General features: G+C 42.7%; 1 protein-coding gene across 3 annotated transcripts in view; it reads right to left on the reverse strand.

The window, feature by feature from the left end:
* Positions 1-23,625, reverse strand: part of celsr3 (cadherin EGF LAG seven-pass G-type receptor 3) — a 113,834-nt gene that overhangs the window by 20,853 nt on the left and 69,356 nt on the right. For 2 of the 3 annotated variants that reach the window (XM_031901179.1, XM_031901180.1), the window contains exons 4-19: positions 20,777-20,892; positions 16,561-16,649; positions 15,428-15,585; positions 13,758-13,921; positions 11,844-11,969; positions 10,341-10,510; positions 8,836-9,021; positions 8,548-8,658; positions 8,284-8,452; positions 6,868-7,009; positions 6,299-6,419; positions 5,988-6,171; positions 4,965-5,066; positions 1,453-1,467; positions 949-1,043; positions 210-419 (exon numbers count right to left, since the gene is read on the reverse strand). In XM_031901179.1, the coding sequence (XP_031757039.1) occupies positions 210-419; positions 949-1,043; positions 1,453-1,467; positions 4,965-5,066; positions 5,988-6,171; positions 6,299-6,419; positions 6,868-7,009; positions 8,284-8,452; positions 8,548-8,658; positions 8,836-9,021; positions 10,341-10,510; positions 11,844-11,969; positions 13,758-13,921; positions 15,428-15,585; positions 16,561-16,649; positions 20,777-20,892 (2,158 nt within the window). The remainder of the gene's footprint in view (positions 1-209; positions 420-948; positions 1,044-1,452; positions 1,468-4,964; positions 5,067-5,987; positions 6,172-6,298; positions 6,420-6,867; positions 7,010-8,283; positions 8,453-8,547; positions 8,659-8,835; positions 9,022-10,340; positions 10,511-11,843; positions 11,970-13,757; positions 13,922-15,427; positions 15,586-16,560; positions 16,650-20,776; positions 20,893-23,625) is intronic. The other variant, XM_012961682.3, reaches the window with a different exon arrangement.

Below are 23,625 nucleotides of genomic sequence, written 5' to 3' on the forward strand. Positions count from 1 at the left end.
GAAGGAGAAGGCAAATAATTAAAAAACTACAAGATGTAAATAATGAAGACCAATTGAAAAGTTGCTTAGAATTACTTGGATCAAATCAAGTTACCGACACTGTTTTCTCATATACACTGTTTTCACAAAAGAAAATATAGTTTCTATGGGGTTCTGTACATAGGAGCCATAAGCTATGAGCTGGATAATAACATTGCGGCCATTTGTACCTCAGTAAATTGCGCATCCTGCGTGGCGGTTAGCCCAAACCCTTCCTGCTTATTCTCATACTGCATGAGATAGGACAGCAGGCGGTACGTGATGTGGACGTCGTTGCCAAAGTACTGATCCATCTGGTCTGTCACTGAACGCAGACGCAAGGCCAGCTTCTTGGCTTCTATTGTGTTCAGTTCAGTCTCATTTCTCTCCAGGCCGTCCAGCTGGGGAATCAACCAACCAACCAAGTTATTGTCACACATTAAAAACTGGGTCCGGCCCCCATTAGTCAAATATTCAAGTTACTTATATTGTAGTGTCACCCACTGTGACCTACAGCACTTATATCTGCCTATTTGTGTCTGTAAGTTACCCTCCCATATAGATTGTAAGCTCTACGGGGCAGGGACCTCCATCCTCTTGACTCTTAACTTATTGCAACTGTACCTTGTATTTATCTGTATTTATTGTTATACTGTGTATTTATCTATTATTATCTGAATTACCCCCTGTTTGTATTAATGTATTCTACTGTACAGCGCTGCGTACATAAGTAGCGCTTTATAAATAAATATATACATACATACATACATACATACATACAACTTTTCATTTTCTCCATTAATGCAACTGACCTATGAGAGCTGATTGCTGGTTACTATGGGTCACTACCCCAGACCAGTAACTACCCCAGTTTTGTGAATTCCACTTTCTCCCCACCCATATAATATGCTTACGTCTATCATGCCTTACCATAGGAGAGAGCTCCACAAAGGCCGGAGAGGTGCAGTTGAACAGATCTGGCTCCAGCCAACCCTTGACATCATCGCAGTGTCGGATGGCGGCCCCTAAAATCGAGGAATATGATTAGAGGAAACCATATCCCTATGTAATCATCATGGCTGCCAAACAAGGGGCACAGGTACAGGAAGCAAACAGCTAAGCACACAGTTGTACTACATGTGGCACAGCCCAAGCAGCTGCTCAGAACACAGGCACATCAAGACAGTGACCCTGCAGTCCCTGGAGACTGTCTGATAAAGCTGGGAGTTATAGTTTGAGGGTGCCAAGCTGGATATCCTTGTTATAGTGCATTTGCCGGTAAGGTGTTATAACAAGCCTGGGTGCAGGAGGGGGTCGGAGAGGTACTGATAGCAAAGGTTTAAACAAGCAGGGCAATGGTTCAGTCCAGGAGGGAATTCAAGCCATAAAGCGCAGAGAGGTTTGGGGCAAGGAGGTTGGGCACAGAATCCTCACCTTTACCCCTCAGACCTGGTCAGTGTTTGGTGGGAGAAAAGTCAGAGGAAAAAGAGCAAAAGAATTAGGACAAAGTACAATAAAGCACAAAGCATAGAAAGTGCTCTAAGCAAGCAGCAGAATTACTGATCAGAACCTTGTATATGAGCGGGGCTGTGCATTTATAGGGGGGCCATTCTACAACTACAGACCTGGGTCTAGTAATGGCGAGCGTGCCCAGCCTGGGGGCAGCCATCTATGGATCATTACTGAGCAAGCGACTGCGAGCCAAAAGCCTCGTATTGTGCTGCATTAATGATGTCTGCAAATGTCTGCTGATGTTTGTGCTCTGTACTGCCCTAAGGCATCTTCCCATGCAAAATGTAATAAGTACAGCATGAATTAAGCATTACTTTATTATTAAACAAAACTTCTAGAGGCCATATATGTATACGGCACAGTGAATTCAGTCGCTCCTCTGACCAAGCAGGGCTGCTGCCCGGGGTAGGGTGAGATTAGAGAGTGTTCTACGGCCAATATCCCATAACACTACAATGTATATGTATATATATATATTTATAACAGACACTGTTGCCATTGAATGATGCAGTGAGTGCTATGTTGAGACAATTTAAAACTGGTTTTCATTTTTTATTATTTGCCATTTCTGATTTATTTGGGTTTTTGTTCAGTAGCTCTCCAGTTTGGAATTTCAGGTTGCTAGAATCCAATTAAACCAAGCAACCAAGCAGTGGTGTGAAAGAGAGGCAGGAATATGAATAGAATAGGGCCTCAGTTGAAATAGAAATAAAAACAAACAATAACAATATAATTGTAGCCTCACAGAGAAATAGTGTCAGTGACCCCGATATGAAGCTGGAAGTGGTAAGAGAAGGGCAAATAATTAAAAAAGAATAACAAATAAAAAATGAAAACTGACTAAAAGGTTGCTAAGAATATAACATACTAAAGTTAAGCTGAAGGTAAACCACCCATTTAACACAAGTTTACAGTAAGTAGGTGGATTAGACCCCTTTAGCAGGATTTTTTTGGATTTAGTTCCAAATGTACCTGATTCCTCTGTTTTTACTTGGCTCAAGTAGACCAAATGCCCACCACTAACAGCCCCCTAGTGATAACCTTAGCCCCCTAGTGCCAACCTTAGCCCCCTAGTGCTTTCAGATGGTTTCAATAAAAGAGGGGACTTGCAGTACATTTAATACCATGTCATCTGTCATATGGTGACAGACTGGCAATCTGTGGGTTCAGGCAAATGCCAGAGGGGCTGCTGTAAGGTGCCATAGACACTCACTATTTATTGGGCTGGGGGGCTGTTTGGGTCTCTGTGTACTTGAAATGCCAGGGTCTATTTTGAATCCCACTCCAGGCAGGGGGTTACATCTAGAGAAGATGCAGTAACTTTCTTTACAATGGCAGGGTACTCCCAGGAGCAAGAATCTCAGCCACAAGGATCTCACATTTCACACTGAAAATCAACCAGTTTTTCCCTAAAATAGCCATCCTTTACTCAACATTACTCTTTTGGTTCCAGGCACATATACAAACTATGTTTTGTGATGAGGGCGTCCCATTAAAAGAAGCTCAGCTTGAGGAAAACAGATTTGTACAGGAAGGGGGCGCTATAAATCTTCCATGTACAAGTACAGGGTGTATTAGCAAAAAAAACCCAGTATTTAAGTAAGTTTTAATGGTTAGTACTAGATGCAACAAATCTAAGGTAAAAAAAAAAATTGTTCCCTGAGTGTTCAGTTCCACTCAGATTAGCAATTCAAAAGGCAGAAATGCACAGAGCGATCTATAATTCAGAAGATAAAAATCAGATCTTTAATAGCATTTAAAATCACTATTCACATAAATATGCAGACAGGAGAGTTTATGTGGATGTGGGAAATGTATTTCTTTTCTCATTTGTATTCCCCTGTCAGATCTAATGGGCACTTGATATGTATGGCTCATTCTAATATTGCACCTGTATAGGAGTCTGCACTGTGCCCCCCCTTATGATAAACAGGTGGGCTTATAACAAGAGGCAGCCATGGGAAAATATTTTGCTTCCACTGACATAATCAAGAGGTGGCTCCTTCCATCTTGCCAGATATATTTGTATATAATGTGGCAGCTCCATTGTCTCCTTTTGTGGGGGATTATAGACATGAAGTTACACAGGTCCAGGCCAGAGCAGTTGCCTTTGAACGGATGTTTTGCACAAAGGAAACAACTTAGGTTGGCCACACACATTAGGCAGTCAAACCCAACTGTCATCTTTATGCCATGTTTTCGGGAGGTTTGAAAATGCCCAATGTTAGCCAGTGCATGGTGCACCAAGCAGCTCCTCTTTAATTCTTCCTACTCTAGAACTTAAACACAATACCAACCTGCCCTGGCTCATACACAAGCCCACCCACACATGCTTCCCCTTCTCTTTGAGCCAGCAAGGGAGCGGGCCTGGTAGACAGGGCCCACTAGGGCTGGGGCCCACCGGTCTGAACCTGGGCATAACTGAATTGCCACAGATCTATGTGATCCAAGGCAGAGAGAAGAGACCAGCGGTCATCCAACAAATACAGCACTACCAGGGTTTGGCAGCACTGTATTCATGGAGGGCAGGAAGGAGCAGACACGTAGGTACTCTCCACCACCAGTTTCCTCTAACCCAGTGATCCCCAACCAGTGGTTTGTGAGCAACATGTTGCTCATCAACCCTTTGGATGTTGCTGCCAGAGGCCTCAAAGTAGGTGTTTATTTTTGAATTTCTGGCTTGGAGGCAAGTGCTGATTGCATAAAACCCAGTGTAAAGCCAAACAAAGCCTTCTATAGCCAGTCCAGATAGGGGCTACCAAATAACCAATTATAGCTCTTATTTGCACCCCTAGGAACGTTTTCCATGCTTGTGTTGCTCCCCAACATGTTTTCCATTTGAATGTGGCTCATGGCTATAAAAGGTTGGGGATCCCTGCTCTAACCCATCACCCAATTTAGGGGCCACTGGCATTCATCCACCAACACTGAGCTTGGCACCTAGAGTTGGATCCCCTATTAGTACCAAATGCAGAATTCAGTAAGACCCCAGATGCAAGAGCTTTTTAAAGAAGGTCTAAAGGGGCACAATTTTGCACACTTGCATCCAAGTAAATGACCCCTAATGCTCTCAGTATGCTGAGCAGATCCAGATGCACTTGTAAAAAATGATTTTTCCCAAGGGCTGTTGGAAAATCCAGTTTGTTTAGAATTACTTAACAAATTTGGGAACGTCTCGTTTGAAACCTTGCCATTCCGTTCATGGCTTCTCATGTTGCATGATAATAAAAAGCTACAGAGATTCTCTCCTGGTTGACAGGCAATTGACAGGCAAAGGGAAAACAAAGTAGGCAGAAATTAGCAATGTTTAGCGACTGTGAGCCAAAAGCCTGGCAGCCATGGTACAAATATTTGCAGAGCAATGATAGTAGGAGGCAATCTGTTCAAGTCGTAGGTGGAGAGGTTTCTAACAAAAATCACAGAGAATCACTCACCCAGTGATCCTTTTGGGCACGGCACGGCAGCAGGAAGGCCAAACTTGGTCCTGGGCCACCAGACTCCTGCTGTTAATGTTTTGGGGCAACCGTCATAAATCACTGTGAGAGGGAAGAATACAGAGAAGGCACCATTACATCACGGAAACCATATGGATCAGTACACAGTACTACACCATTCTGATCCTGTATGCAGCACTGCCACCACTATACCTGCACAGTGTTCCTTTATTGTACACTAATGTGCCAGGTACAAGTCCCTTACCCGCAAAGCATTACAGCCTGAGGCACAGGTAGATCATTCATATCATCATGAATTAAACACTGGCTCCTATGAGTTAAGATTTATTCCTTATTAAAGTGTATTTTATAGTTTTACTATTTGCCTTCTTCTTACTCTTTGCAGCTTTCAAATGTGGGTCACTGACTCCGGCAGCCATAAACGATTGCCCTGTGAGACTACAATTTTATTGTTACTCTTCACACCACGTTCCCTGTTATGCATTCCCATTCTTAGTTCTTATATTCCCTTATTAAATCACTCTTCATATAAACTCTTTCCCTCATTCTTTTTGTCTTACTACTACTCTCCTCTTCTTTTATCCATCTTTCTGCTATCTCCTATTCTGCTGTCCCCATACCCGTCCTTGTTTATATCTCTTCCCTATCTTTTCCTTTTGCTCTCCCCATCTTTATTACAAGCTCTGTTTGACTGTGATGCATTCCCATTGCCAGTTCCTACAGGGACATTGGTAGGTGCCAGACACCCTACTTATATCACTTTCTGTTATGATCTTCTACAACCCCTGCCCCTAATCTCCTAATATGCTCTTCCATACTTTCCTTTGCTGTTTGCTACTTACAGTCCTAATGCTTTTTGCTCTCCCCTTATTATTATTTTTATACTCTGCTTTTCTTTGATCATGACTTTTACTCTTCCCATTCTTACTATATCACAGCATGTGGGGCTTATTCCACAAGCCAGTGTTTTTTATATAGCACAATATGGAACCCATGCCTTACCTTCACAGCCGCTTGGTGAGACCTGAGCAAAGGGGCTATCGCAGTTGTTACACTCACGTCCAATCACGCCAGGTCTGCAATAGCATTGGCCAGTTTCCTGATCACATGCCCTTGATGAGGAGCCAATAGGATAACAATCACAAGGCAAACACGTCTCGCTGCCTTTGGGGCGGTAATGAAATTCCTGCAGGTGTCAAATAAAAGGAGTCAACCCAAAGGGCCAGAAATAGAGATGTTATACCTTGGGCAAGAGCAGTAGCTTTAATAAGAGACACTAGGAGGTAGATATCCCACTGTGTGCTCCTACTTACCTTACAGTTACACTGCCCATTTGTCTTGTTGCAGTCTGGGTCAAACCCTTTATTCACATCACAGTGGCACGGGCCGCAGGTTGCATTCCCCCACCATCCCTTAGGACATTGCTGGTCCAGCCTATGAAAGATATTTATATAAACTTGTATAACAAAGCTACATACCTACAAGTATAGCTTATTAAGTCACCCACATAGTTACTGCACAAAGCAGAACACTTGGATCCAATTTACACTACAAACCTGCTAAGGAGAGATTTCACTGCACCTATGGGCTCTGGGGCATTTAATAAAGATCTAACAAAAGTGTGTAGAACTAACGGCCTGCAATAACAATGCTTCTATAAGCTGGGCGGAAGTTTATGTGCACGTGCATTTGGGTACCAGTGCATATGCACATGAAGTACTTTGCACCCAAGGCACCTCGCTATATTTGTACTAAGTGGACAAAGTACAAAAAGATGAGGCAATCTGCCATGTTTTTTCCACAATACAGTGTCTCCCAGAATCCCAGCATTACGGTGCCCGCAAAACCCAATTTCCCATACCAGTACCTCAGTTTAACCCACCTGTGCTCGCAGTACCGGCCAATGTGATTCTTGCTGCACTCGCAAGTGTAGCCCATAGGGGCACTGGGCTGGTGCCGACATACGCCTCTGTTCTCACAAGGGTTTAGCTGGCAGACATCGATGCAGTTCTCTCCATAGTATCCTGCAGGCAGAGACACTTTATCACTCAGTACAAAGAGCTGTCTAAGTTGATCGAGTTACTGCACTCATCTCGTCGTTTCATGAAGAACATCAAACTACTAAGTACAAGTGATGAAACAGATCAATCATCCCTAACTATCCTATAAGCAGCAGGGTAACCGCGCGCGCGTACAGTTTTATTTGTATAATTGCCGATCATGCCGCGGAATTCTACAGGAAAACGAATCAAAGGGAAATCTTAAAATGAAAGAAAATTTAGGATGAAAGTCGGATGTATGATAAGCAGTTTAATTTCCATAGGTTAGACATTTTATGCAGATCTTATGTTATTATATATTACACAGCACTATACAAAGGAGAGGTGGAAACATACAAGGTGCAAAGGCAACAGAACCCAGCAGCTGTAGGGGCTTAATGCTGGAGAAAGAAGAAAAGGACATATTTTCTAGAGAATATTTTCCACACTGCTAGAAAGAGTTTTACCATGTAACATAGTAAGGTTGAAAAAAGATTCACGTCGATCAAGTTCAAAATTGTATGTCTATATGAAGCCTGCCTAACTGTTAGTTGATCCAAAGCCTCCAATACCTCTTGAATTTGCCTAAGGGAAGGAGGGGGAGGAATTCCTTCTTGACTCCAGCTATCTCCCATAACCCTATATTCCATCATTTGCTAAAAAGCCATCCAACCCCTTCTTAAAGCTATCTAATGTATCAGCCAGTAAGCCTATCTGAAGGGAAGGATGGGATGGGATGGGAAGGATAATATGACCTCTACTTTCACATAGAAGGTTATTAGAAGTCGCCATGACCATAGCAACTTAATAAGCCACAGGCTTTATACAATGGCGGCCTTCTCCAGCAGTGATCCCCAACCAGAGGCTCGGGAACATGTTGCTCACAGCCCATTAGATGTTGCTTTTTTTATATTTCTGGCTTGGAGACAAGTTTTGCAAGAAAAGAGACACAGTATAACTCCAAGCAGAGCCTCCTGCAGGCCAGCAGTCCCCATGGGACTACCAAATAGCCAATCACAGCCCTTATTTGGCATCCCTGAAAAGCTTTTTTTATGGTTTACGGTTAAACACTTTTTACATCTGAGTGTGGCTCACAAATAAAAAAGGTTGGGGATCCCTGATCTACAGTATTTGACTGATTTGCCCAAGGGCTGAACAGATGGATATGAGTTGGGAAACAAGGCTGATTGGTTTATGATAAGAAACAGATTCTATCTGCAGACAAGAGTTGGGTTGAAAAGCAGCTAAGAAATACCGACCTGGATGACAGACACAGGAATAGCTCATCCACTCATTCACACAAGAGCTGTTCCCCGGACACGGGTTGGAATCACACATGTTGGGAACACCGCAGCCAGGCTTAACATTTAAGGCACTGCTTGGCTTAGGCAAGGTTATTCCACTCGGTGTCTCTCCTAGGCGCACCCCCTGATAAATAGAAAAAAAAAATCACAGAATTTTATTTCTCACAAAAGTCACGTGACTTTGCAACAGCAACAAAGCGCAAAAATCCTATTTCTTACCTGTATGCAGCCTTCAAAGCCATTCTGCACCTCTCGCGGGCCGGAAACTCCTCCGATGTACAAGTTCTTGACCCTAAGGCCATGCAGCTCACTGCCAACTGTTACAGTGTCCTGTGGAGGAACATTCAGATGTAAACTTGGACTGACAAATCAAATCAAGCGACTAGCTAGAAATACCTATGCATACCCATGCAAAACAAAAACATTATCAGAAGGGAATGTTTTCCTTGTTGAAAGCTACACTACACGTTACTATATGACTATATATAGTAGTTGCAAAGAGGGTACCTGATAGAACCCATAGTCCAGGTTGATGCTTATAACATAACGCGTTTCACGCCCACTGCGCACATCTCGTAGCTCCATTTGAAGGTCGTGCCACTTCCCGTCATTCACTAACATTTGATCCAATAGAAGGGCGGAGGTACGGCTGGAGCCCCGGCTGACAGAGAACGAAATCAGGCCAGAGACAAGCTGGGAGATTTAGGACAAAGCACCATTAGGAAAGTCACAATGGAGATGAATAAAGAGCACAACACAGCTTCATGAGCTTTAAAGAAGTGGTTCAGCTTTAGGTGAATCTTTAGTATGTTATAGTATGCCTTATTCCTAGCAGCTTTGCAATTGGATTTCATTATTTATTTTGGGCCCTGAAATAAATAATGACATTTTCTGCTTTTTTTTGCCAATGTTGATCACACAGGCATTATGTATATGGCCATTGAAGGAGTGGTTATAGAATGGCCTGTTCTTAGCAACATTTCAGCCGGCCTTCATTTTTTCTTTTCAATAGTTTTTGAATTATTTGCCTTTCTCTTCTGACTCTTTCAATGAATTGGGGGTCACTGGCCCCAGCAGCCACAAAAATTTTGCTCGGCATGGCTACAATTTGATTGGCATTGGCATTGTTACTCTTTATTACTATTTTTCTATTTAGGCCCTTCTCTATTTATATTCCTGTCCCTTGTTCAAACCACTGCCTGGTTACTAAGGTAAACAAGACCAAAGCAACTATATAGCTGCTAAAATACCAAACTGCAGAGAAAGTGATCTGTGCCTTCTGAATTCAACTATATAAGTATATAGTAATTCATAAAAATCTCTGGGTAAGTATCTATGGAAGCTATACTTGCTTGTGGTGTATTCCAGAGGGTCAACCACCCAGAAATTGGTTGCATCTTATTTAGCCCTGTCACTCTGTATCGAAACACAAAAAAATAACTATTACAAAACTATTCCTGCATGCAGGAATAATAAGCTCTACAGGGCAGGGACCTAGTTCCTATGGTCTCTCTTACTACATGGCACTTAATCCCTATGTATTTATACACATGTATTGTATTGAGTATAACACTTTTCATCCCTGTATGTATACATTGTAATATTGTAAAACACTGTGTATCCTTGCAGCGCTTTATAAATAAAGTAATATATACATACATACATACATGCAGTGTTGGTCTTCATCCCAGTGAGAACAGAGCCATATTGCTAAATGGTAGCAATACTTTATGTGCCCCTGGGAAAGCACTACAATGCCCACCATGGCAATTGCAAAGCCAAGCACTTGTGAATCTGTACCCTTAATTATCCACTAATGGTTCTGTCCTTCTTATTCTCATATAAAATTGTTATAATATTAGAATGTAACAGTGAAAACCATGATTTCTTAGCTATGGGCTGCTTGACTGAGAGCTGGTATATGCAAGTTGGCAGGACCCAAGCAGCAAATCAGGAGGGCAGATAAGCAAAGTAATTGGGCCAAGGAAGGGATATCCGGTAATTATATTTACCTGGCACAGGATAGTGGTGTATTGCCCTGCGTGGGCCTGCAGCAGCACCCCGTCTGCCCTGCGTGTTCTAAACGCCAAACCCAGAAACCAAGGAACGGAGATTTTCACATCGTTCTTAAAATCCCAGGACAGGAGGCTGCTTCCATTGAACTGGTATGCGTATTGCAGTGCTGGGAGCGAAGAAAAGAAATGCTGGGTAAGGCAAAATGAAATACCCGTACTACAAAAAGTGCTTGTAAGACATGACATATATATATATATAATTATTCTTCCTGCAAAGAGCCTGGCTAGGCACCAAGTAACGGCATGCCATCTGCTTGCCTGAGAATAAAGGATTAATACATGACGTGAACTGATATTGGGTTGATAACACAGGCTGCACTTGATTGTCTGATTGCACTTATGTATACACACATCTCCATCCCAGGCCCATCTGTATGCTATGGAATGAAGTACCCCCTACTGCACTTAATCAGAGCATTGCAATTCACTGCACACTTCTGCCTCCAAACTACAGGCGGACTTGCAATATCCTGATTACCTTCCAAAGAACATACTTTATTTCCGATAATATATCGGCATCTTAGCAGAAATGTGAGGGAAAAAATTCAGATAAATACATTTTTATTAAAATGGCAAGTAGTTTAGATGACAAGGAAAGATTAGGGAATCCAATCCAATCACATCACTTTCTGGACTGGGTTTCAGGATGGCAACATCTTGCTGGAAATGATTTTTGAGAGTATGAATATTTTACATTTATTAATCATTAAAGCTTCCATCATTTTTGGAAGCAAAGATTTTGCTGACTTTCTTTGGTCATATCAGAAATTATAAGTGGAGGATAAGAGAACCCCTGTATTGTGGGTTCCAGAGGGGCAGTAGGTACTGAATAGCAGGATAAATACCAGCATGTTGGGTGTGTTGGATTATTCTCTAAATGTAGCAACTCTCCATCACTAACTACCTTGCCCCAATCCTTCTTACAGCATAATGTCTTTGCTTTGGGGCCAGTGACGGGCTTGTGGGTAAAGGTATGAGCTGCAGGTCAGAGGGGTTTGCAGGTACGTGTGGGTTAGACCCAAAAGGTCTAGAATATGTTCTTCTGGATTCTTATTAATGTACACAGAACTAATTCACCCAAGTTAGCAAGTGTGCTGTCCATACAAACCAGTATGTTTAATATATAATATGATTATTTATATGGACAAATGGTGAGAAAATGTCATGTCACCACTTGAGGTGGTTTGACTCAGGGTCTGGGCATGGGCACCTCCAGGCTTGTGTTAGATGGAGTCTTTCTCCTGCATTTACACCGCCAGTTTATGCACTGGCTCCATCAGCGCATGGGGGACCCCACTGCAATGCCAAGGACCCCATTTAGTCTTAGTCTATCCCTGTGCATTTAGAAGCAAATGATAACAGTTAAATAAACAGGAATGTGAGTGATACAAAATATAGCTTTACAATGAAGCATCCGTTTGGGGGTAAGTGCCTACTCACCTATCCGGCAGTCTTTGCCCCCAAATCCCAAAGGGCAGTTGCAGTTGAAGGAGCCCCAGGTCACAGAGCAGGTGCCTCCGTTTTTACATGGGTTGGAGTCACAAAAGGTATGCTTTCCATGGCAGCCTATAGAGGAGCATAAAGCATATGGGTCCCATCTGGCAGGCACAGTATATAGCAAGATTGAGTATCACTTACTGTGCCACACTCTTACAATACAAGGCTTGCTATTTGTTTTATACTAGATACAGTGTAAATATAGATCACTGCCCATATCACACTCTTACATTAAAGGCAATGTTGTCTCTTACATACTACATACAGTATATATAGCACTATTACTGACCCCCAGCAGCCAAAAACTATTGCTCTGTGAGGCTACAGTTTTATTACTTTTTATAACTTTTTCTATTCAGGTCCTCTCCTATTCATATACCAACCTCTAAGTCAAACCACTCCCTGGTTGCTAAGGTCATTTGGACCCTAGCAACCAGATAGCTGCTGAAACTCCAAACTGAAGAGCTGCTGAACAAAAAGTAAAATAACTTAAAAAAAACCCCACAAATAATAAAAAATGAAGACCAATTGCATATTGTCTGAGAATATTACTCTCTACATTATATGAAAAGTTAACTCCAAGGTTATACTAGATACAGTATATAGGGCACTGCCCGCATCTTGCTGTTATATTACAGGCCATGCCATGTGTTCCACACTAGCCATGGTAAATATGGCACTGCCCATGTCACACATAAAAAGCCATGTTACAGGTTCTATAGTAGATAAAGAATATATTTGGGTTTTTATCCCAGGGGAACCGAGTCAGATTCAGCTAATACCCAATAATAAAGGCAAAAGCAAGCGTTAGTATTGCAAAACAATGTCCCCCCCGCTAGGATATAGCGGCTGCCATGTCCCGCGGTGGCTGTATTTGTCCCGCCATCTGTTTAACAGTAGATAGAGTTCATATCTCTGTGCCGATATCTCACTGTTACAGTTCATGGGCAGCCATCTGCTTTGCACAGGACTCAGTATATATCTCAGGCCCGGTGTCATTTTTACTGTATATTTTAGTGCCCAGGAGCCGTAGTACTAACGCTTCCATTTGTTCTACACTAGATACACGGGGCTCGTTTCTTTCCCTACTTGTAATACACACAGTACAAGCTCGGCAATCTGTTTTCCTTAAACCCTAATTTAAAATATACAGTACCTATATATACAGACTAAAATACACTGTATGGCGGTGTCAGAGGGATAATGCTAAAGATACGATGGAATCATTTAAGTCCACAAGCACATTGGGTAACTTGTATTTTTCCCCACAATGAGCTGCGTGTAACACCACTGTCATCAATACCTGATCTTTGCACTTTCCTATAGTTGCGCTCAACGCTGATCTGCCCTTCCTGCCTCCTGTTCTGCATTGGGCACTGCTGCGCCTATTGATTCATAAGGAACCATAGAGCTACTGCCTCCTCCTGACCAGGCAATCGCTGCAGGGTTCCCTGTGTCAATAGGCGCAGTGCCAAACACCAGAAGACAGACTACCACACCATTGCTTCTGATTTGCAATGAAATGCACACACAGTTGAGCTGAATTGTGGGGGAAAAATGACATTTGCGCTTGAAATTGCACTTTTCTTACTGTGTCTGTTAATGAGCCCTCCAGTCACCATCTAGACATCATTAACAACACGACTATGCACAATAATGGGCCCAAACTTGCATAGTCGTGTTGTTAATGATGTCTAGATGGTGACTGGAGGGCTCATTAACAGACACAGTAAGAAAAGTGCAATTTCAAGTGCAAATGTCATTTCCCCCCCACAATTCAGCTCAACTGTGTGTGCATTCCATTGCAAATCAGTGGGCAAAGTGCAAAACTTTGTAGCGTGCATGTTAATGTCCTACCTGCAGAGGTGCCGTTGTTTGCAATGTAGGAGGCAAAGTCAATCTTTTTGTTATCAACGTAGAGATCCCTCATGCACCCTATAAACTCTCTGTGTGCTACTGGGAAATTCTCGGGCAGATTGGGCACACCCCCTAAGAGCAGGGGTCCGGTGAGGTCCAGAGATCTATAGGAAAGCAAGACGTAAACTCATTTAATCATACAGAGAAACATGGCAGGTTTATGGCATTGTCTCTAGGATGAACCTTCAGATCTGTACTGAATATAAGGCTAAACCATCAACAAGAAGATTATCATCATAAAAACAAAAGGGACCAAACAGGCTGACACATCTGATCCCACTCCCAATGGTTTTGCGCTTGATAACGAGCCATAGAATACTCAAATATATTGATCCCTGATGACATGCTGTGAGTCCCTTCTAAGCAGAGTACAATCTGTATTGATAATATAATCTCTTTGGCTTTTTACATGGCATCGTTAACTCTATATTATAAAAGAAATGTGATGGCAGGTATCTAGGCTTGCATCTAGTCCAATCTGAGTGTGATGTCCATTTATAGGATGCAAGCTGCACCCTACAGGAGAGGTTGGGCTTCCTTGATTTGGGCACTGGATCTAAAGGTGCCCCTACATGGAAAGTTTTAGGTGCCAATTGGGCTCCTTCACCTCAGCTGGCCTAACTGACTGATATCTGGCCATCGTTAGGGCCAAACAATTTGATTGGTTTAATATTGGCCAACTCAAGTTGTGTATATTGGGGAAAGATCTTCTCATTTGGCAAGGTCTTTCAATGTATGGCCAGCTTTACACACCAAGAACAGAGAGGGGGCTTTTAAGCCCATCACTAATACACTATTGATGACTATTTTAGACTTATATGAACTCTGCTTAGCTGGTATGTGCTTCCATCTTGATATTTTAGATGTACAATCCAGTCTATTAATGCTGGAATTCAAAAATAATCTGCACAAACACCTTTTATTCTGTGATTAAGCTGATAAGTCTATACCAGGGGTGGCCAAACTACGGCCCGCGGGCCACATCCGGCCCGTTGGCCCTTTCAATTCGGCCCCCTTAAAAGAATAGCAGGCCCTGACTGGTTGCGCCCCGTGCATGTGCAACCGTATAAAAGAATGCAGTGGGGAGTGGGGGACAGAAGCAGCCAAGAACGAAGGAAGCAGCGGGTCACTGGAGGAAGGAGCCGCAGGGAGCTGCAGGTCATGGAGGATGCTGGGGGGAACTGGTGGGAGGATTTTGAAGCTAGAAGATGCTGGGGGGAACTGAGGATGCTGGGGAGTGGAGTTGCAGGATGTAGGGGGGGGAGCTGCAGGATGCTGGGGTGGGGAACTGCAGGATGCTGGGGGGGGAGCTGCAGGATGCTGGGAAGTGGAGCTGGGGGATGCTGCAGGGGAGCTGAGAGGCCCATGATTTCTGATGGCAGCCCTGGGCGTAACGCTGGCCCAGCCCGTCTATGTGTCAATGTGGCCACAGAGCCAAAAAGTTTGCCCACCCCTGGTCTATACCTTAACTCATACTCATACTTCAACCTGCTTTGTCTTCTTATGCAAGTCTGTATGCAAAGTGACTATGAAGTATTACACGGGGATGATCACACTACCACTTGGCTTTTATGAGTATTAGTCTATAATCAAGAATAAAGTCTTCTTACTTTTTGGAGCTGGACTGCACCCCTTCTGCTGCACATGAATAGTTCCCAATCTCACTGCCAAATTTTAAGGCTACAGAAATGTCACAATCATCAACAGCCAGGACAGCGATTTTCTCTCTGGAGGGTCCCTGGGCCACCCCCATGGATCCGGTCTTGGGCTAACAAGGAAAAAACAGAAGGGAAATATTGTATAATACATTGTATAAGAAGAATGTCAGTAATAACCAACTACACTTGAAATGATGAGAATTATAAAAACGTATGGGGTTGATGTTGCTTTGCCATTAAATATGAAACTTTATTACTAGAGAGAATATGTTTGGAATAGCTGTACAGCTGTTACTGATACTCTCATTTGCCCCCTGAACCCAAAAGCTTGCACTCAAACGCCCTAATGCTGGGCCCTCTCTACTTTCCTGAATGAAACTTTGACATAGTCACAACCGAGGGTAGTTAACAAATAAAAAATATTGTCTATAATATAAATACAAGTAAAGCTTGTAGACAACACAGGCAGGTCATAGAGGGTCATGTTTTACAATGGCCACAAACACAAACACTCAGTGAAGGATCTGATCTGCCGTTAGATCTTATTAAAAGAGGAGATGGGGGGTGTGAGACAAAGCAGGGCAGTAGGGTGAGAACAGCAATGGGTTCTGGGAGAAGGAACGTTATTAATTGAGGTTCATATCATAAACCTTGTCTGGTGAGATCATTTGTTCTTTCAGCGACTGGGAAAGAATATCATTTACTGCAATGCATTTTTTTAACCCTTCGTGCACGTCTACTCACCCCTCCCTTCCACCAGAAAATGCAGTCACATGAACACCTACATCTATAAAATAACTTTATACAGAATATAGGAAACTGCCATCTACAACTCAATCACCGGTACAGGGAAGTCTAGAATTGGCCATAAGCATCTAATCATAATTCTCAAGGGTAGGTGTTGATGGACGCAGATTAGGGCTATCACTTTTATAGAGTGACTCTTGGACTGTCTTTACTTGTCCCTCGGGAGAGACCTCCCCCCCCTCACATTCAAGATAATGCGGTGATTTCTCAGAAACGTTTGGTGCAGAAGATCTGATCAAATCTATGAATCAGAGAGAAATGTTGACGGTGATGGATACCTTGTTGTAGTACCGCAGTAACACGGTGTGCCATCTTCCATCGCTGACGCCCCCGGCCACATATGGAGTCACCAGGGTGCTGGATTCACCTTAGAACGACACAATGGAAATACACGTCAGGAGTCAAACAACATTACACAGTAATTGGCCGGGAATTCGAGATAAGGCATCTTTATATGCTATTATAAGCAATGACAATAACCTCCTTATCTCAGCACTGGCCATACACAGCAGGGGAAACGCTGCCCTTTCCAGCCCAGCCAGTGCACTAATGAAATCCATACAATGCCAGTCCTGTCAACTGCCCTTTGACCTCCCCATCAATATCCAACAGATGTCCTCATAGCCCTGCTTCCTTTTGCTGTTCTGGGGCAATAATTCAGAAATGTTGCTGCACTGATTCCTGAGTCCTTCTTTATAGCCTTTTCACTGCGGTATTTCTGAGAGTCAACATTGTTCAAGTATTGTGGCCTTTCAGTTTAGTTCTTCTCTCTACCCTTGTGAGACATGTATGTATGTATGTATGTATATCTTTACTTATAAAGCGCTACTTATGTACGCAGCGCTGTACAGTAGAATACATTAATACAAACAGGGGGTTATTAAGATAATAATAGATAAATACAAAGTATTACAATAAATACAAGATACAGTTGCAATAAGTTAAGAGTCAAAGACACAAGAGGATGGAGGTCCCTGCTCCGTAGAGCTTACAATCTATATCAGGGATCCCCAACCTTTTATACCTGTGAGCCACATTCAAATGGAAAAAGTGTTGGGGAGCAACACAAGCATAAAAAGGGTTCCTGGTGGTGCCAATAATAGGAATAATTGGCTATTTAATAGGCCCCATGTGGACTGGCAGCCTACAGAAGGCTCTGTTTGGCATTATATTGGGTTTTTATACAACCAAAACTTGCCTCCAAGCCAGGAATTCAACAATGAGCACCTGTTTTGAGACCACTGAGAGCAACATCCAAGGGGTTGGGGAGCAACATGTTGCTCCCGAGCCACTGGTTGGGGATCACTGATCTATATGATGCCATTGCCCTGGTTTTTATACTGGTTTTCAAACAATATAGTGATTCCGAAGCTGTGGTACTTGATTTTCCATTACTGTTGGAGAGCCCCAACCAAGGGCCCATGTTTCTTATTCTCAACAGTTTCTATAACCTGCCTACTTACTTCTAGACTCCTTATGCCCCAACCTCTGTATGTGGGATTGTATATTGGCCCCTCTACACCTGTGCCAAGGGGTACTGCATATTTTCCCAAGGCCTTTATGCAATCAGAACCCCAGCAGCTATGCCCCTGACTCTGCAGAAGCTTCTGTACACATAAAGAGGAGCCGCTGAATAAAGTGAACCTGACCAAAATACAGATTAAAGCAGCAAACTGAGAGATCTCACTGATTAACATGTGGTGCCCTTAGCTGAACCCACCAAGCCAAGCCAAATGGGTTTTCCCTGGGTGTGTTCTCTTAACTAATTCATAGCTGGTTTGATCACATTAGAGAGATCCCTGGCATGCCAGCTGGAATGAATGTAGGCATGCCAAAAATAAATGGAGTTATGGGAGATATCAAGGGTTGTACAAGGCTTTGCGACTATTTGGTATTACACATTAAATAACCCCCACTGTCTCAAGAGAAAGCCATCTTGTTTATTCTTGTTTAGTGTAGCTCTGAAAAGGCAATACATGAAATATGCATGTTCCAAGGCATCTCCAGGGACGGCTAGTGGTTTCCCTCTTAGATATGCAGGCTTTTATTGACTGATCTGACCAAAACACACAACTGTGGCCTTCAAGAGCTGCCTACTGTGAGCAGACAAAGACATTCATGAGGCTCCCCAACCCAGACAACAGCCCACCCGATACTGCTACACTGCAACTCCCATATCCCACTGACAGCTCTAGGTGAGTAGGGGTGCTTGGGGTTGGCCCCTATGCCATAAACCTGTTACCTTGTAATACAAGAAGGGCTTATATTTCCTTTTATAAATAAAGGGCAACTAGAAGCCTAACAAAACATATTTTTATTTGATTAAGGTATATAACTGCTGGGCTTACCATGAAGACACAGCACATACCTTCTCTATGCATATACATTTGTATCTATGATATATATCATATAGTGCTTGCCTTGGTTGGGCCAATGTACTCAACCTCATCCCAAGTGATCATAAAATGACTTTACTGTTGCTAGTCGTCTCTAGCGCATTGGCTTACTACAGTTATTTCCAATTTTTTTTTACATTTCTGCAGATTTGTAAGTATTAAAATATAAATATAATGTATTTATATATTTTTCACATCTGGGTAAATATCAGCTCTCAGGAGGTCCTGGTTCTGTTTCCATTAACATCAAAAGAAGAGATGTAACCAGAAGTGACATACAGTTTGTAAGGAACTGCTACTCTATCAAAGCGAGATCTCCATGCCAACAGACCAGGGGCACGGAGTTAAATGTGCTATTTACTGGGTGCTCTAACGCCAATCTCCGTGCATGTCTCCGATGGTCTGTGAGATATGGAAGTGACAGACAGGCCTCGCCGAGGCCCCCATCACAAGGCTAATACTATTCGCACCAGACTCTCACTATGAAATATTAATGGAATCATGTTCAGCCAAGTGATATATCCAAATATCCTTCAGCTTCAAGCAGCATTGAACATGATTGCTGATTATTTGTGTGTGCTGCTAAATCATCCATGTTCCAAGGATGTCACCTTAGAATAAGGATATTCAAGGACTCCAGCTGTTGCTAAACTACGAGTCCCATTACCCTCAGCTAGTTGCTGTTGAGTGGAGCATCATGGAAGCTGTAGTTCAACAAACTGTCCTTCTAAATACTGCACTTTTATTGTCTTATTTGTCACTCTGCCACCTACCATACAATGCTATGCTTGTGAGGATGCCTGGATCAGGAACATCCAACCTGTTTCCCTCCAGCTGCTGCAGAAAATCAGCAACCTGCCGTTGCTGACAGTCAGAGAATTCTAGGATAGTTTGGGTTCAGACGGAGATGCAGAAGTCTAGATTTGATGTCACACTGCGCTCAGAGGGATGTTAGTGCCACTGAGCACAGTTGGTTCCACTATTTTAATACACAGGAACAACTCGGCCCCTAGTGCCTCCCCAGGGCAGCCCAGGGGATGCCGCCCCCCCTAGTCTATCCACGCTTAGGTTTTCCTGTTTCAGAGGGGCTGCATCGTTAGTGCAGAGAGCGCCATAGCATTCTCTGCACTATTAGCCGAAATTCTGATTTAAAAATTGGATTTTCAGCTTTTGCTGCCCCTGGTAACTGCCCGGCAGCAGAGCCCTTGTGAACACAAAACATTACACAGAATTAAACGGCAGTGAAGATTTTAGCGGGATCAGTTGGCTTCAGTAAAGGTTTAATTATGGCTTAAGGTGCCCATACACGTGAAGATCCGCTGGCTTGGCGAGGTCGCCAAGCCAGCGGATCTTCACCCGATATCCCAACCTACGGGTGGGCGATATCGGGGAACATGTAGGATAATTTGATCGTCTGGCCCTGGGGCCAAACGATTGAATTATAATGGCGGCAATGGGGCAGTTGGTTCAGGGACTGCATCAACGAGCCAATGCAGTCCCCAATCCAACTAAATCTTTTAACCTGCCCAATCGATATATAGCGAATTTCAGGACAGATATCGGTCAGGCATGCCCCTCGTTCCTGACCTACGCGGGCCGATAAGCTGCCGAATCAGTCCAAGGGACCGATATCGGCAGCTACAATCGGCCCGTGTATGGCCACCTTTAGTCTTCACCCTTTTATAGACTGTCAAACCAATCTTGCAAAACAAGATTTGGTTTAGAATTAATTACATTTCTTAATTTAGACAGTAGTTCCAAAGAAAAAGGATAAATTCATTGTTGGGTCTGATTAATTATTAAATAGGTATTAAATAGGAATACAGTGGCTTATCCAGAACTGCATGGGAATGTATTGTGGCCCTGACCCATCAAACCCCTGATATTAAAATTTACACTTAATTTACACTTAATTGCTTACGCAAGTCTTGACCCCGACTGTCAGATTTGCTTGCAACATAATGCAATACACAGCCGTATAATCTATAAATGGGTCAAAATGGGCTGATAAACATAATGCTCAGTATCTGTGCCGAGGTTCTAGTTGGGACTGAAAGTCAGAAAGCCTGAGGTGAAGCTGCTGCTGCGGAACACAAACCTGTGGAGTATTTCAGCTGCACCTGTCCGTCATTTATCTCCACAGCGATGAAGTCGTGTTTCTCGTTCAGTCGCCCGTTGTAGAACAGGAGGCCGTTCCTCTCCTTCGTGGCAAACCTGGAGGAAAAAGCAAGAGGGAGAAAGTTCTTGTGTCATGTCTGGGCACTCCGAGACTGTATAGGGAAAACCGAGAGCAAGAGACTGAGATAGATATACAGGCGAATGATAGACAGACAGCATGAAAATATACTCTGTTGTAAAATACAAGGAGAAGCATCGCTATTGTACAATCATATAAAGACATCAGCAATTCATACAGCTGTAACGGGGGAACATGATTTTTTTTAATAAACAAGAATTCAGTGAGCCATGTGACACCACTGGGCACCAATTATAACTGATGACATCACTGAGCACCATTTATAAGGATATATTTGACATGTTATTCTTGGTTCTTGCGCAGATAATTGGCTCTATTGTGTTTTATTCATCATTATCTTCATCATGGCTCATTACGCCGGCTGGCGTGTAAGGCAGCAGCAAAGATTTCCACTTCTGCCTGTCCTTGGCCAACTTTGTGACTATGCCCCATGTTTTTGTTCAACTGTACATCTCCTTTTCACTTTGCTTCCCATCTGGTGTCCAGTGAAGGATAATGTGGTTGGTTGAGTCTGTGTTACACCTTAGTTGCCACCTTTTTTAACTCATAAAATTAGCCAGGGGATAGGAGAGGGGGCGGAGTTATGCCATTAAATGGGCAGAGTTTTGATGCAAGAGGGGGCAGAGCAATGACATGATTGGGTGGCACAGGGCAGATCCTGCTAATGATATAGAATTTGCACTGCGGACATCTTTTCATACAATACTGCCAAGGTAAGCGATCTATGAATGGGCAGTTCTTTACCATAAACCTTTATTCTAATGTAACCTACTGTTCCCTGCACCCAAGCAGATAGGTAGTTGAATAAGAATGATTGTATTGATAGAATACTCATTGAGACCGCTTCCTGTAATAAGAGAAGCAAGTTATATTATAGCAAGACCATTACATGACAATATATTGATTGGAATCCAGCCTTACTCTTTGATGGAGTATGGCCATTAAGCAGAGCTTAGCTTTAAGCCCTAATGCTTAGACACATGTAAGTAAATTGAGATTTTATACGTTTTTTTTTTCGCTGGGGAAGTCAAAAGTCACAAAAAAAAATTTGTGAAATAGTAAAAAAATAGGCAACTACCCCCCACCTTTCCTATAGACTGCACAAGTGATGTACTGGTCTATTAGCACAGCAGTTGGTTGTCTGCCCTGTATAAAGAGCCAGATTGATTATTACATTGAACAAAAATAAACAGGACCCAACCAGTCCTTGATGTCTTAATAACATTAACAAGTCATTTACTTTTTTATTTAATAACTCAGTGCATTAATTAGTGAGCCAGGGATGTGCTAAAGTTCTGCGTAAAGCTGCTCCTATTTAGTATGATTTGTATAAACAGTAATTAAGCCGCCCCCGGGCTCAGCGCAGTCTGGCCCAAGCATGCGTGAACATAACAGCAGCACTAAACTGATGGTTACTGGATCGGCACTCTTGGATATCGGCACGACTGTAACCCCCAGGGAATATTTATATAGAGGGGCTGCGGGGGCAACAGGGGGGTCTGGCTGTGGCTTGGTGCTCAGCAGGCAGGGGAGGGTCAGGTGAGCAGGCAGCATGGCCTCTCCCTTCTGGGTCTCCTTATGAAGGCAGAGCTGTGTGTTGCTGACATGGAGTTCATGTTTATTCTGTTGGATGCAAATCTTTCATGCTGAGTAACTGCCAGCTTCCCTGTTATTATATGTTTATATCGCGCCTCGAGAGAAAACACAAGCAAAAACTGAACCGCAAACAGGAATTTCCTTATATAAAATAGCTTCTAGGAGGATTCACAGATACATACAGGTATGGGATCCCTTATCCGGAAACCCTATATCCAGAAGGTTCCGAATTACAGAAAGGCCGTCTCCCATAGACTCCCTTATAAGCAAATAATTCTTAATTTTAAAAATGATTCCCTTTTTCTCTGTAATAATAAAATAGTACCTGTACTTGATCCCAACTAAGATATAATTACCCCTTATTGGGGGCAGAACAGCCCTATTGGGTTTATTTAATGGTTAAATGATTCCCTTTTCTCTGTAATAATAAAACAGTACCTGTACTTGATCCCAACTAAGATATAATTACCCCTTATTGGGGGCAGAACAGTCCTATTGGGTTTATTTAATGGTTAAATGATTCCCTTTTCTCTGTAATAATAAAACAGTACCTGTACTTGATCCCAACTAAGATATAATTACCCCTTATTGGGGGCAGAACAGCCCTATTAGGTTTATTTAATGGTTAAATGATTCCCTTTTCTCTGTAATAATAAAACAGTACCTGTACTTGATCCCAACTAAGATATAATTACCCCTTATTGGGGGCAGAACAGCCCTATTGGGTTTATTTAATGGTTAAATGATTCCCTTTTCTCTGTAATAATAAAACAGTACCTGTACTTGATCCCAACTAAGATATAATTACCCCTTATTGGGGGCAGAACAGCCCTATTGGGTTTATTTAATGGTTAAATGATTCCCTTTTCTCTGTAATAATAAAACAGTACCTGTACTTGATCCCAACTAAGATATAATTACCCCTTATTGGGGGCAGAACAGCCCTATTGGGTTTATTTAATGGTTAAATGATTCCCTTTTCTCTGTAATAATAAAACAGTACCTGTACTTGATCCCAACTAAGATATAATTAATCCTTACTGGAGACAAATCAAGCCTATTGGAGTTAGACTTAAGTTATGGAGATCCAAATT

Source organism: Xenopus tropicalis, chromosome 4 (assembly GCF_000004195.4).
Source record: "Xenopus tropicalis strain Nigerian chromosome 4, UCB_Xtro_10.0, whole genome shotgun sequence".
NCBI classification, from domain to species: Eukaryota; Metazoa; Chordata; class Amphibia; order Anura; family Pipidae; genus Xenopus; species Xenopus tropicalis.